Source organism: Lipotes vexillifer, unplaced genomic scaffold (genome assembly GCF_000442215.2).
Source record: "Lipotes vexillifer unplaced genomic scaffold, Lipotes_vexillifer_v1.1 scaffold147, whole genome shotgun sequence".
In the NCBI taxonomy this organism is placed as follows: domain Eukaryota; kingdom Metazoa; phylum Chordata; class Mammalia; order Artiodactyla; family Lipotidae; genus Lipotes; species Lipotes vexillifer.
This window is the reverse complement of record NW_006778796.1, coordinates 5,224,058-5,240,544: the sequence shown is the minus strand read 5'-3', so window position 1 is coordinate 5,240,544 and position 16,487 is coordinate 5,224,058. Positions and strand designations below refer to the sequence as shown.

The 16,487-nt window shown below is 40.2% G+C and overlaps 2 protein-coding genes across 4 annotated transcripts in view; one reads left to right on the top strand and one right to left on the bottom strand.

Moving 5' to 3' along the window:
• The window catches only part of LOC103087452 (DLA class II histocompatibility antigen, DR-1 beta chain-like), a 66,528-nt gene that overhangs the window by 37,136 nt on the left and 12,905 nt on the right, over positions 1–16,487 (bottom strand). The gene's annotated exons all lie outside the window — the stretch shown is intronic.
• Positions 6,061–15,523, top strand: LOC103086796 (HLA class II histocompatibility antigen, DQ alpha 2 chain-like). Of its 3 annotated transcripts, XM_007451936.1 has the most exons (6): positions 6,061–6,203; positions 9,608–9,856; positions 10,314–10,595; positions 10,853–11,027; positions 11,195–11,205; positions 15,514–15,523. In XM_007451936.1, exons 1-4 carry the CDS (start codon positions 6,122–6,124, stop codon positions 11,005–11,007), a joined length of 768 nt encoding a protein of 255 aa, XP_007451998.1. In that variant the 5' UTR covers positions 6,061–6,121; the 3' UTR covers positions 11,008–11,027; positions 11,195–11,205; positions 15,514–15,523. The 3 variants fall into 3 exon arrangements, with proteins under 3 accessions (XP_007451998.1, XP_007451997.1, XP_007451999.1); XM_007451935.1 differs by lacking the exon at positions 15,514–15,523 and having other exon boundaries at positions 11,195–11,352; XM_007451937.1 differs by lacking the exons at positions 11,195–11,205; positions 15,514–15,523 and having other exon boundaries at positions 6,122–6,188; positions 10,853–11,029.

The window sequence follows — 16,487 nt, the reverse complement described above, 5'->3', positions numbered from 1 at the left end:
GTATATACATATATATATATATATATATATATATATATATATATATAGCTGATTCACTTTGTTATGAAGCAGGAACAAACACATCATTGTAAAGCAATTATACTCCAATAAAGATGTTAAAAAATATATATTTGTAAAAAAAAAAAAGACATAGACTGGCTGAATAGATACAAAAACAAGACGCATACATATGCTGTCTACAAGAGACCCACTTCAGACCTAGGGACACATACAGACTGAAAGTGAGGAGATGGAAAAAGATATTCCATGCAAATGGAAATCAAAAGAAAGCTGGAGTAGCAATTCTCATATCAGGCAAAATAGACTTTATAATAAACACTATTACAAGAGACAAAGAAGGACACTACATAATGATCAATGGATCAATCCAAAAGAAGATATAACAGTTGTAAATATTTATGCACCTAACATAGGAGAACCTCAGTACATAAGAAAAATGTTAAAGCCATAAAAGGGGAAAATGACAATAACACAGTAAGAGTAGTGGACTTTATCACCCCACTTTCGCCAATGGACAGATCATACAAAATGAAAATAAATAAGGAAACACAAGCTTTAAATTACACATTAAACAAGATGGACTTAATTGATATTTATAGGACATTCCATCCAAAAACAACAGAATACACTTTCTTCGTGAATGCTCATGGAACATTCTCCAGGATAGATCATATCCTGAGTCACAAATCAAGCCTTGGTAAATTTAAGAAAACTGAAATCATATCAAGTATCTTTTCTGACCACAGTGCTATGAGACTAGATATCAATTACAGGAAAAAACTGTAAAAAATACGAACATGTGGTGGTTAATCAATACACTACCAAATAACCAAGAGATCACTGAAGGAATCAAAGAGGAAATCAAAAAATACCTAGAAACAAATGACAATGAAAACACGATGACCCAAAACCTATGGGATGCAGGAAAAGCAGTTCTAAGAGGGAAATTTATAGCAATACAATCCAACCTCAAGAAACAAGAAAAATCTCAAATAAGCAACCTAACCTTACAACTAAAGCAATTAGAGAAAGAAGAATAAAATGACCCCAAAGTTAGCAGAAGAAAAGAAATCATAAAAATCAGATTGGAAATAAATGAAAAAGAAATGAAGTAAACACTAGCAAAGATCAAAAAATCTAAAAGCTGGTTCTCTGAGAAGATAAACAAAATTGATAAACCATTAGCCAGACTCATCAAGAAAAAAAGGGAGAAGACTCAAATCAACAGAATTAGAAATGAAAAAAGAGAAGTAAAAACTGACACTGCAGAAATACAGAGGATCATGAGAGGTTACTACAAGCAACTAAATGCCAATGCACAACCTGGAAGAAATGGACAAATTCTTAGAAAAGCACAACCTTCCAAGACTGAACCAGGAAGAAATAGGAAATATAAACAGACCAATCACAAGCACTGAAATTGAGACTGTACTACAAAGCTAGAGTAATCAAGACAGTATGCTACTGGCACAAAAACAGAAATATAGATCAATGGAACATGATAGAAAGCCCAGAGATAAGCCCATTCACATGTGGTCACCTAATTTTCGATAAAGGAGGCAAGAATATGCAATAGAGAAAAGACAACCTCTTCAATAAGTGGTGCTGGGAAAACTGGCTAGCTACATGTAAAAGAATGAAATTAGAACACTCCCTAACAACATACACAAAAATAAACTCAAAATGGATTAAAGACCTAAATGTAAGGCCAGACACTATAAAACTCTTAGAGGAAAACATAGGCAGAACACTCAGTGACATAAATCACAGCAAGATCCCTTTTGACCCACCTCCTAGAGAAATGGAAATAAAAACAAAAATAAACAAATGGGACCTCATGAAACTTAAAAGCTTTTGCACTGCAAAGGAAACCATAAACAAGACGAAAAGACAACCCTCAGAATGGGAGAAAATATTTGCAAATGAAGCAACTGACAAAGGATTAATCTCCAAAATTTACAAGCATTTCATGTAGCTCAATATTAAAAAAAAAACAACGCAATCCAAAAATGGACAGAAAACTTAAAAAGACATTTCTCCAAAGAAGACATACAACAAACACATGAAACAAACACATGAAAGCATGCTCAACATCACTAATCATTAGAGAAATGTAAATCAAAACTACAGTGAGGTATCACCTCACATTGGTCAGAATGGACATCATCAAAAAAAAATCTACAAACAATAAATGCTGGACAAGGTGTGGAGAAAAGGGAACCCTCTTGCACTGTTGGTGGGAATGTAAATTGATACAGCCACTATGGAGAACAGTATGGAGTTTCCTTAAAAATCTAAAAATAGAACTACCATACGACCCAGCAATCCCACTACTGGGCATATACCCTAAGAAAACCATAATTCAAAAAGAGACATGTACCCCAATGTTCATTGCAGCACTATTTACAAGAGTCAGGACATGGAAGCAACCTAAGTGTCCATCAACAGATGAATGGATAAAGATGTGGCACATATATACAATGGAATATTGCTCAACCATAAAAAGAAATGAAACTGAGTTATTTGCAGTGAGGTGGATGGACCTAGAGTCTGTCATACAGAGTGAAGTAAGTCACAAAGAGAAAACAAATACCGTATGCTAACATATATATGGAATCTGAAAAAAAAAATGTTCTGGTGAACCCAGGGGCAGGACAGGAATGAAGACGCAGATGTAGAGAATGGACTTGAGGACATGGGGAGGGGGAAGGGTAAGCTGGGACGAAGTGAGAGAGTAGCACTCACATATATACACTACCAAATGTAAAATAGATAGCTAGTGGGAAGCAGCTACATAGCAGAGGGAGATCAGCTCGGTGTTTTGTGACCACTTACAGGGGTGGGGTAGGGAGCGTGGGAGGGAGATGCAAAATGGAGGGGATATGGGGTTATATGTATACATATAGCTGATTCACTTTGTTATACAGCAGAAACTAACATAACATTGTAAAGCAATTATATTCCAATAAAGATGTTAATAAAATAGAAAAATTTTGGCCTAAATTAATATTTTAAACTGCAAATTTCATTTCCACCATTAATTTATGAAAAGGGTCTTTTATTTTCCTTTTAGACAAAGGTAACAAATTGGTTTTTGTCAAAGTGGTACACCATTCCTCTGAGTTTAATTCACTAATAATTTTACTTTATGTTAAAATTATGACCTGAAGACAGAAGCAACTAGAACAAGGTTCATTGTGTGATTGCAGGAAAAGGAGGGACACAAAATCAAGTTAAGGACAGAAAGCTCATCTTCTATCTCTTAGCTAGTAACATTGCCTGCTTGGACTTCCCCCTGCATCCCACTGGATGTGAAATCTGAGACTGGTCTTCAACTTCCCATCTAAGATACAATTCTGATCCTGAGTGTTTAACATCCTAACTTCCTAATTTGAGTTGAATTCTTTTAACTGTAATATTAGTAGGTGAAATTCTGAAGCACCATCAGGAAAAGTTTTGACCATTTGCCAAACTGTAAGTGATTTATTTAAGATATAAAGCAGGTAAGTCTGGATCCAGAAAAAAAGCATAGAAACATGTTATTTCTGCATAGAAAGGAGGATGTTGCATGGTAAAAGGAGCACATCTCAAGTAGAACCTCAAAATTTCTCTTGGTCCATAATGGGAGAGACTAGAAAGAATGATAAGGCCACCTGTAGGGTCAAATATTTACCCTAATTATGTCAGGACACTGTATTCTGAATCCACGCAGGAGACCCCCTCCCTCCCTCACAGGGACTCGTGGCTTGCACTTGTCACATTTCAGCTCTGCACTCACCAGCTGTGTGACTTTGGGCAAATCCTTTCACCTTTCTGAAATTTGATGTCCTCCTTGTAAAATGGGGATGATATTAATTTATTACAAGTATAAAGAGCTGTGGGAATTTTTCATTCCAGGTGCAGTATGTCTATGTTCCTCACAATAATCTAATGAAGTGCTGTTAACGTCTTCAGCCAAGGCTCATCGGAAGCACGTCCATGGATGAACAAGTTGGTTGTATTGTTCATAAACTCACCATGGGGAACCATGGGCATCTCAATATGAAGATGTTGGAACCAAAGAAGCAGAACCTGTTGGAGAGATTTTTTAAGAGATTCGCTGCAAAGAATTAGTTTACACAGTTGTGGGATGGGCTAGGCAAGTCCAAGACCCATAGGGAGGGCTATTGTCAGGAAAGGCAGGCTGGAAATTTCAGCACAGGCCGAAACAGCAGCCCACAGTGAAATCTCTTCCCCTCAGGGAAACCTCAGGTCTGCTCTTGAGACTTTTCACCTGATTCGTCCAGCCTCACCTAGATTATCTAGAATAACCTCTCTTACATAATGTCAACTGATTTTGGACCTTAATCACATCTATAAGATAACTTCAGAGCAACACCTAGGTTAATGTTTGAGTGAATAACTGAGGACCATAGCCTAGGCAACACATGAAACAGACCCTTAAACTATTATAGGATTTGGGCTCGTGTTAGGTGATCTTGAGGAGGATTTAAGAAACAGAGACTTTGTTCTTAATTGGATTCTGTCAAGAAGTGGGTGGTGAGGTGGGGTAATTCTGTAATCGGGCATCTTAATAAATCTTCCCTAGGAGGAAGGAAGATTATACTGAGGCTAAAGCTGTAATTAGGAAAGAAGCAGAGGTCATTCATATTATCTCGGGGAGAAGTAGGCTTGGTCATTTTTGTGATTTGGACACAGTTCGTGTTTTGTCTGTGTTGAGACATGATTACTGAGTGGCCTTGTTTTCTGCTTTGACAGTCAAAGCAGAAAGGCTGATGGTCACAGAATGGCTGCCTGATGCTGTTGCTATACGACGTTGCTTATGTTCAGCAAGAAAACACCAAAACCTAGTTGTGAGTCGCAGGCCAGCTCCTGGCAACACCAAGGCCTAATTAATAGTCCCAGGCAGCTCCCAGATGCCAGGACTTTTTCTGTCTCACTCTTCTTTATAGTCTTTGTCACTGTGAGGTAAGACAGTGCTGAGAAACTGGGGGCCATCTAACAGGGACAGGGGGATTGATTCTAAATGGAACCCCCAATTAACCTGTGGCTTCCATAACACACAGAAAATCAATTCTTCTGAAAAAATGAGTTCCCCTCTAAAAATTGTCTTTCACTTTAGCTCAATCCTTAGTCCCTCACAAATGCCTGGGGTTTTAATGTGGCAGGATAAAGAATATTAAAATATCCAGTAGATTAAAGGAAGAACATTTTCTAAGTCAGAACAATTCCCTGAATTCTACCCTCAATATTTGACTTGACATTCTTAAGTTTAAAAAAATTATACAGCATACCAGCCAGAGCTTTCTTTAATGTAATCAATGATCCCCAAATTCCTTTGAAAGTAGATAGGTCCACCAAAATATAGAGCATAAAGTATACTCGAGACAGGGAAAAAATTCAAATGAAAGATCATGCAGTTACTTTAGGCAGCATTACACGACATTACAAGTACTTTTATTGCCCTGGGTAATAAAAACTTTTGAGAGTACGAAAAGAATAATTTACTCAACTGGATTCCTGTAAGTAGAAAAGGCAAAGATATTCCTTGGCTATCACCAGGATCAACTCAATATTTAGAGAATTCCATATGCACTATGGAAACAAAGAGAAAGACAGTTAACCCACATAAGGAGGCAAGAGAAATGGGAGGAGGTGGGGCCTGCCAGGGAGGGGGACGAACTCAGGGGAGAGATCCTGGAAGTTATAGCCCAGAATATCCTGTCGGACACCATATTAGTGATGACTTCATCTGTCCACGAGGCTGCTCAGAAATTCCCAGCCCTCTTGTCACCAGCAGGCATACACATATGTGAGAAGACTCTGATTTAATACCCTCCCTCCTTTCATAGAAAATTCCCTCAGGTCCACTCTGAGTGGAGGCCACCTCAGAACCAAGAGATTTCCCAGTCCCTTTGAGGCCTCTTAGTACAAAGTCTTCATCTGGCAACTGAGGTGTCATCATAGGGGATTTTTCTGATTGGCCAAATCCTGACCTGGCAGAGTGTGGTTTGGGTGTCTACAGAGTTCCTTCTCAGCTCAGCCCTCGTCGTTGCTCTGCAACTCAGAACGGCAACTGCTGAGACCACCTTAAAAGAGGATGGTCCCGAACAGAGCTCTGATCCTGGGGACCCTCACCCTGACCATCATGATGAGCCCCTGTGGAGGTGAAGACATTGTGGGTGAGTGCACGGTAGAGGGATGTGGGGGCTAGAGTTGGGGAACAGGGAATTGAAGGGAAAAAAAATAGAGTTTGGCCTAGAAATAATAGCGACGACTCAAAGCGTTCTCAATATTAAGCAAATCTAAAACTTAGAGTCATTCCTCCTGCAGGAAACCAGAGTCCAGACTCAGTCTCTTTGCTACTTGTGCTGTTGCAGAGCTCACCAAGGACATTATTCTGTTTCTGATATTGGATCCAGTGAATATGTCCTGGAGGGCTATAGGGCATTCATTCATTATTGCCTCAAAGATTAGAAACGTTTCCATAAGTGGGTGTTTTGTTACTAAAATTTTATGAACTATTGCTCCCAAATTTCTCTGAGCAAATTTTGAAGCTTTTTGTATATTTCTCCTAAAGTGTATCTTGGGGTAAATAGTTCCATGAATTCTGTATACTGTGTAGATACAAAGAAGGGTGACATTTTCAGTCTCAGATCTACATACATTTTCATGCTGTCATCTCGCACAGGTGGGGAGAGGGTAAGCAAGCCCAGCAGAATGCCTTTACATAAGGCGTTTTACCACAGGGTCCTCACTTAACCTCAGTTACCTCATACATGTCACCTCACAAATAACCGAGTAAAAGACGTGTGTAGAAATGCTTTCTAAGTGATTAAGACACACAAACATCAAAGATTATTCTTATTTTTTTAGTTTTACCGTAACAAGTGTAGCTTTGCTTTATTTTCTTTAACAAAGTAAGAAATTTCCTTATTTTTATTTTAAAATTGAGAACTTTATGATAAGAAACTTGATGAATCAAATTATATTGTTTTCAACTTGTTAGCCCAAATTACCAGTTCTTTGCCCCATCTAAGGAAGTCCTTCAAGAAGAATGGGCAAGCACAGATTATTTATTTGGTCCCTTAGGCCCCTCTGCCTTTGCTGTCCCCTTCCTTCCACCCTCTTTTCTTACATTCCTTGGTCTTCCTTTCCTTCCAGGATCCATCCCTGGCCCACATCTTTGTTATTTTATAGACATTGAGTGAGTTTGTAAAAACCAAAGTAGAAAGGCCAGATAGTTCAAAAGGGAAGTGAAATGGAGGGTACTCTAATCTTCAGCAACTTTGCTAACCATGAATGCTCCCATTCTAATTGTGTGTGGCAGTGGAAGTTTCACACACTCCTCCAGAGCACTTCTAAATTTTGTTTCTTCAGCGTCACACTAGAGTGTCCTGGTCAGGCTCGACTTCCTCACTGGGCACAGGGGACACAGGCCAAGGGCCTGCAGTGCTTATAGGGCTCCAAGAAACTATCTTATTATTTTAATTAGAAAAAAAAATGAACTTTTAGGGTAGAAGAAAATGTTTTAATTTAGCCTAGATTATATTTGTCTTTATACCAGTATGGCCATAAAATACGACTTTTAATATTTTTATGGAGGAAAGCTTGCTTATGCAGCAGTGCTTAGGGCTCACAGTCATACTGCAGCCCTGGTCACTGCTGATTCTGATTGTCATATAATTCTGCTACCTCTGTGCTTGTCAGTCTTCCCCAAAGTCTCTGTGATCCTCAAGAATAGTAATTGACATTTTGTACACATTTTTGAACACGCAGCAAGCTAAGTTTGGGGGATGCAAAAATGAAAAGACATGCTATCTGCCCCATAGAGTGTACTAAGATTAGTAATGCTAAGAAAATGGTGCAGAAAAACAGAAGGAGTATTGCTGAGCAGGGCAATGGATGCAGCTGAGGCTGAAGCTGTAAAAGTGAATTGGTTCCAGTTGGCATAGCAGTGCAATGTTCTTCAGTGCTGGCAACCCAGGACAAGTAGCTGATGAAGAGAATAATTGCATACATTCATGATTGAAAAGGAATCAAGAATATTCACTACAGGGATAAGGAGGCTACGTTGGAAGGCCTTTTAAGAGACCAACCAAGGGGTCATGCTGGGTAATGATGAGGAATAGATTGACTTGAAAGCAGGACACTGGGATGGAGAGGTTGGAGGTTATAATATGAGCAAAAACATGTGTAATGAGAGAACTTAGCTAAAAAGTTGGTAACTAAGCAGAAACTTCAAGAATGAACTGGGGCTTCCCCAAGTACACTGTACTTGCTCCTTTACTCACCTGACTCTCCCGTTAATCAATATTCTCCTTGTCGGCAGAGACCATGCCTGATTGATGTTTTACTCTTTGCCTCCCACAATGTCTGAAACCCTGTTGATGCTCAGTAATTGAGGAAGGAAGGAAAGAGAAAATGATAAAAGGCTTGTATGTGTCTGGACAAAATTGTCCAGTCAGGCTTACTTGAGTAGAGTCAAACTGAACTGGTTGCCATTCTGCTTTGGCATCCTCAGAAAAGTATATTGTCCAATTGAAGAAAATGGCAGAACAGTACCTTGAGTCCTCCACAAATACGTGTTGAGTCAGAAAAAAAAGTTTAGTAACCTCCTTAAAGAAAAAAATAGGGGTGGGAAATAACAGAAATCCAAAATAAAATTTCCATTTCTTACTTCAGAAGCAATCAAGCACTCTCCTTTAAGGATCACTACTGTTAACAAATCAGACAACTTAAAACCATTGTTTATTCTTTATATGTTTTGTAATACTGTCACTGTCCTTGTCATACTCGTTCTTACACCCTGTAACAGTTAGAGGAAACTATTTTAAAATAATAAGATTCCATGTGCTTTTCCTTGGTTTAAAAACAATAAGATGGGGCTTCCCCGGTGGCGCAGTGGTTGAGAGTCCGCCTGCCGATGCAGGGGACACAGGTTCGAGCCCCGGTCTGGGAAGATCCCACGTGCCGCGGAGCGGCTGGGCCCATGAGCCATGGCCTCTGAGCCTGCGCGTCCAGAGCCTGTGCTCCACAACGGGAGAGGCCACAACAGTGAGAGGCCCGCGTACCACAATAAATAAATAAATAAATAAGAAATGAATCTTGTATAGAAAACGTTCTGCTCTGAGCCAGTCCTGAGGCGAGAGGAACCATAATGAATGTGTTATTAACTGATGAAAGAAGTAAGTGAGAAAGAAAACTTATGAAGCAAAGGGAAGTAAACTAACACCATGATCATTCATTCATTCCCTTCTTTCTTCTTTCTTTCCATTATGATATTTATCACAAGCCTACAATGTGCCAGGCAGTGAGCTGGACATGCAGGAAATAGCAGTAAACAGGGCCTGTGAAAATTCCACCCTTCTGAGCATATGTTACAGTGGAAAGACAGACTGGGTTCTAACAGGACAGCTACCAACACTGAGGGCGAAGGAAACAGGTGCTGGGAATTTTGCTTCGAGACTGTGCCAGAGGTGAAGACTACAATGTTTGAGAGTTGTTTCTTCTGTAACTTTGTTTAACATGGTTCTTTCCTCTCCCTCTGTTTTCCACCTTCCTGCCCCTCACCTTCACTTATCAGCTGACCACGTTGCGTCCCATGGCACAACTATCTACCAGTCTTTCGGACCCTCTGGCCAGTACACCCACGAATTTGATGGAGATGAGCTGTTTTATGTGGACCTGGAGAAGAAGGAGACTGTCTGGCAGCTGCCTGTGTTTAGCGAATTCGCAAGTTTTGACCCACAGGGTGCCCTGAGAAACATAGCTGTGGGAAAACATAACTTGGATATCCTGATTAAATGCTCCAACTTTACCCCCGTTACCAATGGTAGGTGTCCACCATTCTGCCTCTCTTTACTGAAACTATTGTTTCATACCAGGCCTCACGCTCTTGTTCCCTAAGGAGAGATACCTTTCACCACTCTATAAAACTCTCTCCTTTCCAACGAGTCCCCAGATTTTCTCATAGTAATTACTGAGCCCTCATCCTCCCTCTTCTCAAGGATCACATATTTCCGTGTAATATAAGGATCCCTACTCCCATAACATATTCCTTGAATCCCTCAAGGAGGAGTCCCACAGACCTCCCTCCTTAACAAGCATGCCCGCAGAGAACATGGGGATAAAGCAGAGGCAGTGAATAGCGTCTCCCAAGCAAAAGGGAAACAAGAGCTCTTCCACTGTCAGACTGGGAAATATTGGTGGGAGGGCTCCCCCAGGATGCAATGCAGAACCTCAGGGCAGAACTATCCTCATTTCACATCAGTGCTGTTTTCTCACCACAGAGGTTCCTGAGGTGACTGTGTTTTCTAAGTTCCCGGTGTTGCTTCGTCAACCCAACACCCTCATCTGTCTTGTGGACAACATCTATCCTCCTGTGATCAACATCACATGGTTGAGGAACGGACACTCAGTCAGAGAGGGTGTTTCTGAGATCAGCTTCCTCCCGAAGAATGATCTTTCCTTCTTCAAGATCAGTTATCTCACCTTCCTCCCTTCTGATGATGATGTTTATGACTGCAAAGTGGAACACTGGGGCCTGGATGAGCCACTGCTGAAACACTGGGGTATGTACGAGTTCCACCCCTTTGATACTTTCCCTTCTCTATCAAGTACAGAATGTCCTGCCTTTTAGCCCCTAAATCACACGGTCCAGAGCTTGTTTTCCACACTTCAAGTGTTTCTAAAGATAAACTTCCCTCTCTTCCCTAAGCCCCGTGCCCTGAGTCTTTGTAGAATGAACACCACACCTCCTGCCCCATCCCAAACACATGCACATGAACCAACACTCTGTATTCTGAGTTTTACAACTTCACTTTTGCAGAGCCTGAGATTCCAACCCCTATGTCAGAGCTGACAGAGACTGTGGTCTGCGCCCTGGGGTTGATTGTGGGCCTCGTAGGCATCGTGGTGGGCACTGTCTTCATCATCCAAGGCCTGCGCTCAGGTGGTCCCTCCAGACACCAGGGGCCCTTGTGAGTTGCACCCTAAAAGGGAAGGTAAGGATTCAGATTTGTCAGCATTGGAGACAGTGTAGGAGGAAAGAAAGTGGGAAGAGGTTTGTGGACTCAAATGTGGTTGAAAAGTTGAGGAGAACTGGGAAAGGTCATGATGATTGCACAGAAGGCCCCCAGGACTCATCAGTCTCATGTCTGTCCTGTTGCAGGTGCACTGCCCGTCTACCAGAGCAGAAGAGTGGACATGCTAGATGACCTAGAACTATCTTCATATAGCTTCTCTCCTCTTACACTCCCCCTCTCACCTCTTCTCTGGGACTTAAGATGCTTATCCCTTAAAGATCACATATACCTCGGAATTCTCCCCCTGACTACCTGATGATTTTTTTCTGTTCTCAATAGTTACATACCATGGGATCACTGGCGTATTCCACCCAGTTACCTAATCCCTAGTGACCCTGATCCAGTATCATCATGGAAGCAATGAATCCTCCTTTTATTGAAACTTTTCCTGTCTTTCATCTCAAGGCTGACTAGGACCTTGTTCCCTTATGCTTTAGGCCCCTTAATTTCGTTTCTCAGATCATGTTTCATGCCCAGTAACACAAGAGCAACCTGTGTAGACTAATAATATGTTGTTATCTTAGCTGAGATTATTATTTCTCTCTTCCTTCTGTTCCCACTCTTGGCACTGTCACCCATCCCCCTAATTCAGGCATCATTGAAGATAATATATATTCTTCTCCCATGGTGTAGATTTGTTATATCAGAAATACAAAAACCAGAAATAAGTCTGTACTCATCTTAATACAGCTTTTAAAATTTATGACAGAGGCTTCCCTGGTGGCGCAGTGGTTGAGAGTCCACCTGCCGATGCAGGGGACATGAGTTCATGCCCCGGTCCGGGAAGATCCCACATGCCGCGGAGCGGCTGGGCCCGTGAGCCATGGCCGCTGAGCCTGCGCGTCCGGAGCCTGTGCTCCGCAACGGGAGAGGCCACAACAGTGAGAGGCCTGCGTACCGCAAAAACAAACAAAAAAACAAGAATTATTGTGAGACAATCAGAAATAATTTTAGGTGTGGTAATGGCATTGCTGTTATATTTCTAAAAAGTTGTTATATCTTAGATTTTCATAGTAAAATATTTATCAATGAAATTATATATTGTCTAAGATTATCTTTAAAATAACCCAGTATGCATATAATATTAAATGGGTGGATTTACAAAACTGTCCATGAACTGATCATTTTTAAAACTGGACTGTTGATACATGGTACTATTCTCCCTATTACTGTATATAGTTGAAATGTTCCATAATACAAAGGTTTTTTTTAGATATTCCAGGAAAGCCAAAAGAAAAAATAAGCAGAGAAGCATTCTGTTTGAAGTTATTTTGGTTTTTAAGGTTTTCCTTATTTTTATTGCAGTTAAGAAACACTGAGTATCCAAATCCTGTTCTACACCATAGAACCTCTGAGAAATGTAACCCTAAAGAGTGTGTATACAACAAAGAATAATAGCAAAAGAAAGCAAAGTAATGCTCACTTTATTATTGGTTGGGCTAAACCCCAAACTTTATTAAATATAATTACTAGTTCAATCTATAATGTAAAAATGGTCACTTAGAAGCTATGCTGTGATACATACCATACTACATTCTGAGTGTATTAAAGTAAGGTGAAAATAGATACATTTATTGTCTTTGAAGAATTTACATTCCAATAGGAGGAAGCATACATACATGAAATAGTTTCACAAACATACAAGTACAAACTCTGAAGAATTTGTAAAGGAAAAGAACAAGGTAATGTGAGAGAGTATTGCACAGGAACCAAGTATAACTTGGTGTTTAGAGAAGGCTTGTATAAATGTCTGAGATGAAACAAGATGGTTTTCAGTAAGTGAAAGACAAGGTTAAAGAGGGCAGAGCAAATGTTTGAGAAATCTAACAGTATGAAAGAGAGTATGAGGAACTTCCCTGGTGGTCCAGTGGTTAAGAATCTGCCTTCCAATGCAGGGGACGTGGGTTCGATCTCTGGTCGGGGAACTAAGATCCCACATGCCGCAGGGCACGCCGCAACTACTGAGCCCATTTGCCACAACTAGAGAAACCTGCACACTGCAATGAAGAGCCCACGCGCCACAATGAAAGATCCCACATGCCACAACTAAGACCTGATGCAGCCAAATTAATTACTTTTAAAAAAGAGAGTATGACAATAAAATAAAACAAAAATTATTACAGTTTAGTAGAGAAAGTTTATGTAAGAGCAAGCAAGCTATTTCAATTCTTTCTAATTAGAATCCTTAGTGAAAAGATACTTCCTCTATAAAAGTGATAATGAGGGGCTGAAAAATTGGAAAATGTAATAGAAAGATTAAAAAATAGAATAATATAAAAATTATAATAATAGAATTATTATTATGTAATATAAAAATTAAATCAAGAAAACCTCCTTGAAATTTTCTCCCTGAAAAAGAAGACAAAGAAATGTAATATATGGTAGAAAAGATGAGATACAGAGAATAGACTTGGCAACATCAAGTAACAGAGCTAGAGAGAGAAACAGAAAAATGAAGGGGGAAATTTATGAAAACAAGTAAAGGAAAAATTTCCAGATATAAAAGACCTAATTCTTTACATGGAATGGGGACTTTCAGATATTTAGCAAAATTAATGAAAAAAAACCTCATTCTTAGATACATTAAAAAAATTTAAAATCATTTTTAAAATTTCAGAATCTCAAGTGTTAAAAGAAGATCAAAAAATATCCCAATGAGGGAAACAAAGCAAACATACAACAGACACTGTTAAACCGTCAGATACTTTTATCATAAAGATAATGAGAAAGGCCTGGAAGTTCTAAAGGAAAATTATTTTCTATTAATAAATGTATACCTTTTCAAAATCGCAATTAGGCATGAAGAAAGGATAAAATACTGTTAGACATAGAAGAATATAAAATGTACCTAGCACACATAGCTTTATTGGAAGTTGATTAAGAATATGACTTAGTTAAGTGAGGTTGTTAATCAGGAAACAGGAACGTACTTGGGGAATGGCATCAGCAACATGGTCGAACAAGATGTCTCTCGTTCATATCCCCCTTTTAACAACAATTTGATATCCATTCCTGGATAAAGATACCTTTGTGGGAGCTATGGGATCCAACACCATATGCCAAGGAATCCAGGACGAGTCTTGCCCACCATGCATCAGATAACAAGCATACAGACCTCAGTCATGGCTAGGGACCCTGCAATGGCCCATGAACTTGCTCAGCCCCTCTTAGCTATTATCTGGGAACGCCCGGAGAACAGTCTTAGACAAGTACTCATAGGTGAGAGAGCCTTTGTGGAAGTCCAGGTTTCCAGTGGAGAACTTCCAGCACACCACTGGAGCAAAGAAATGCAAGTTGGACACACTGGAGAGGGTAGGAGGAACAGCATCACTCCTCCCCAAGGCAGCACAGCTTGGTGCCAAGAGAGACCTTCTCAACTCACGAATTATCCTGTAAGGGAAAGTGAGAGCATGTGAGTGAACACCTGTCTTCCTCAGCTGTGCGGGAAACTGCCAAAGAGGCCCATTTCTCTCTCACCCCATCCAGAGTAGTGAGTCATAACTTACATTACTGGGGGTGGGTAGAGGCCAGCAAAGTGGCAGATAGAACTCTTGGAAGATATGAAAGAGGCGCAGATCCCTCAAGAAGTCCACCAACAAGCCACTGGGGATGCCTCACCATTGAATCCCATCAACTTGCCCACAGGCACTCCCAACACTCCATGCACCTCACCCACACACACCCCACACTGTGGCCAGCTCCCTGTGTGCACTCCTGACAGCAGCAAGAGTGAGCTTTGGCAGACAACTAATGAGTAGCACAGAAAGCCAGCCCAAATCTGCAGGCCAGGGAGAGAACATGAACCTGAGATTCAGTTCCATTCTTGGGAAAACAAAAGGGAAGCTGTCAGCGGCCAGCCTGGTACATTGCAGAATCAAGAGAAGGCATACAAGTTTAAGCACTGTGCCAGGAGAGAGCAAGAAGTGTGGTACAGGCATATCCATAAAAGGTCTGAGAGAGTCTCAGAATCCCTAGCAAGACTGACAGAAAGTGTTTCTCTCCCAAAGTCAGTTATTAAAGACTGGAGAAGGTGACTGCTACTTCAAATGCAAAGACAGAAATGAAAGACTTCAAGAAACATGAAAAATCAAGAAAACATGACACACCAAAGAATCAAAATAATCTTCCAGTAACTGACACCAGCACGTGGAGGTCTATAACTTACCCAAAAATGCTCTTTTAAGGAAGCTCAGTGAGCTACAAGAAAACACAGAAAGACAACTCAATGAAATCAGGGAAACAATACATGAACAAAATTAGAAGTTTAATAGAGAAATAGAAATCTTAAAAAAAAAAAAGCTAAATAGAAATTCTGGATATGAAAAGTACAACAAAAAATGCTCTTTCTGCTTGATGGAAATAAGAGGAAGATTCTTTCATCTTCTTTCCATCAAGTAGAGGAAAGAATCTGTGAATTAGAAGACAGGAACTTTGAAATTATCCACTCAGAACAAAACAAAGAAAAAAGAATGAAAAAGAGTGAATAAAGCCTAGAAGATCTGTGGAATACAATCAAATGTAACCCTCTGTCAATTATTGGAGTCCCAGAAGGAAAAGAGAGGGAGAAGGGAACATAAAGCTTATTTAAAGAAACAGTGGCAGAATCTTAAAAAGAGTGGATATATGTATATGTATAACTGAATCACTTTGCTGTACAGCATAAAGTAACACAACATTGTAAATCAACTATACTCCAATAAAAAATTTTAATGCAAAAAAAAAGTAAATAAATAATAAAATAGCCCTGCCAGTATCACTCTCTTTAAAAAAAGAAAAGAAAAGGAAAGAAAGAAAAAGAAAGAAAAAAGAAAGAAAAGAAATAATCACTGAGAGTTTCCCATATCTGAGGTGAGATTTGTATATCTAAGTTCATGAAGCTCATAGTTAAGAAACAAATTCAACTTAAAGGGCTTCCCTGGTGGTGCAGTGGTTGAGAATCTGCCTGCTAATGCAGGGGACACGGGTTCGAGCCCTGGTCTGGGAGGATCCCACATGCCACAGAGCAACTAGGCCCGCGAGCCACAACTACTGAGCCTGCGCGTCTGGAGCCTGTGCTCTGCAGCAAGAGAGGCTGTGACAGTGAGAGGCCCGCACACTGCGATGAAGAGTGGCCCCCGCTTGCCACAACTAGAGAAAGCCCTCGCACAGAAACGAAGACCCAACACAGCAAAAATAAATAAAATAAATTAATAAAATCCTACCCCCAACATCTTCTTTAAAAAAAAATTTTCAACTTAAAGAGATTTTCTCAAAGATGTATTATGATAAAGTTGTAAAAAATCAAAGACAGAGATAATCTTAAAAGCAGCAAGAGGGCCTCCCTGGTGGCGCAGTGGTTGGGAGTCCGCCTGCCAATGCAGGGGATACGGGTTCGTGCCC

Coding starts and splice junctions, on each gene's coding strand:
- LOC103086796 (XM_007451936.1), top strand. CDS start 6,122: ATGGTCCCGAACAGAGCTCTGATCCTGGGGACCCTCACCCTGACCATC. Junction 6,204..9,607: donor TGGAGGTGAAGACATTGTGG/GTGAGTGCACGG, acceptor TTCACTTATCAG/CTGACCACGTTGCGTCCCAT. Junction 9,857..10,313: donor CTTTACCCCCGTTACCAATG/GTAGGTGTCCAC, acceptor TTCTCACCACAG/AGGTTCCTGAGGTGACTGTG.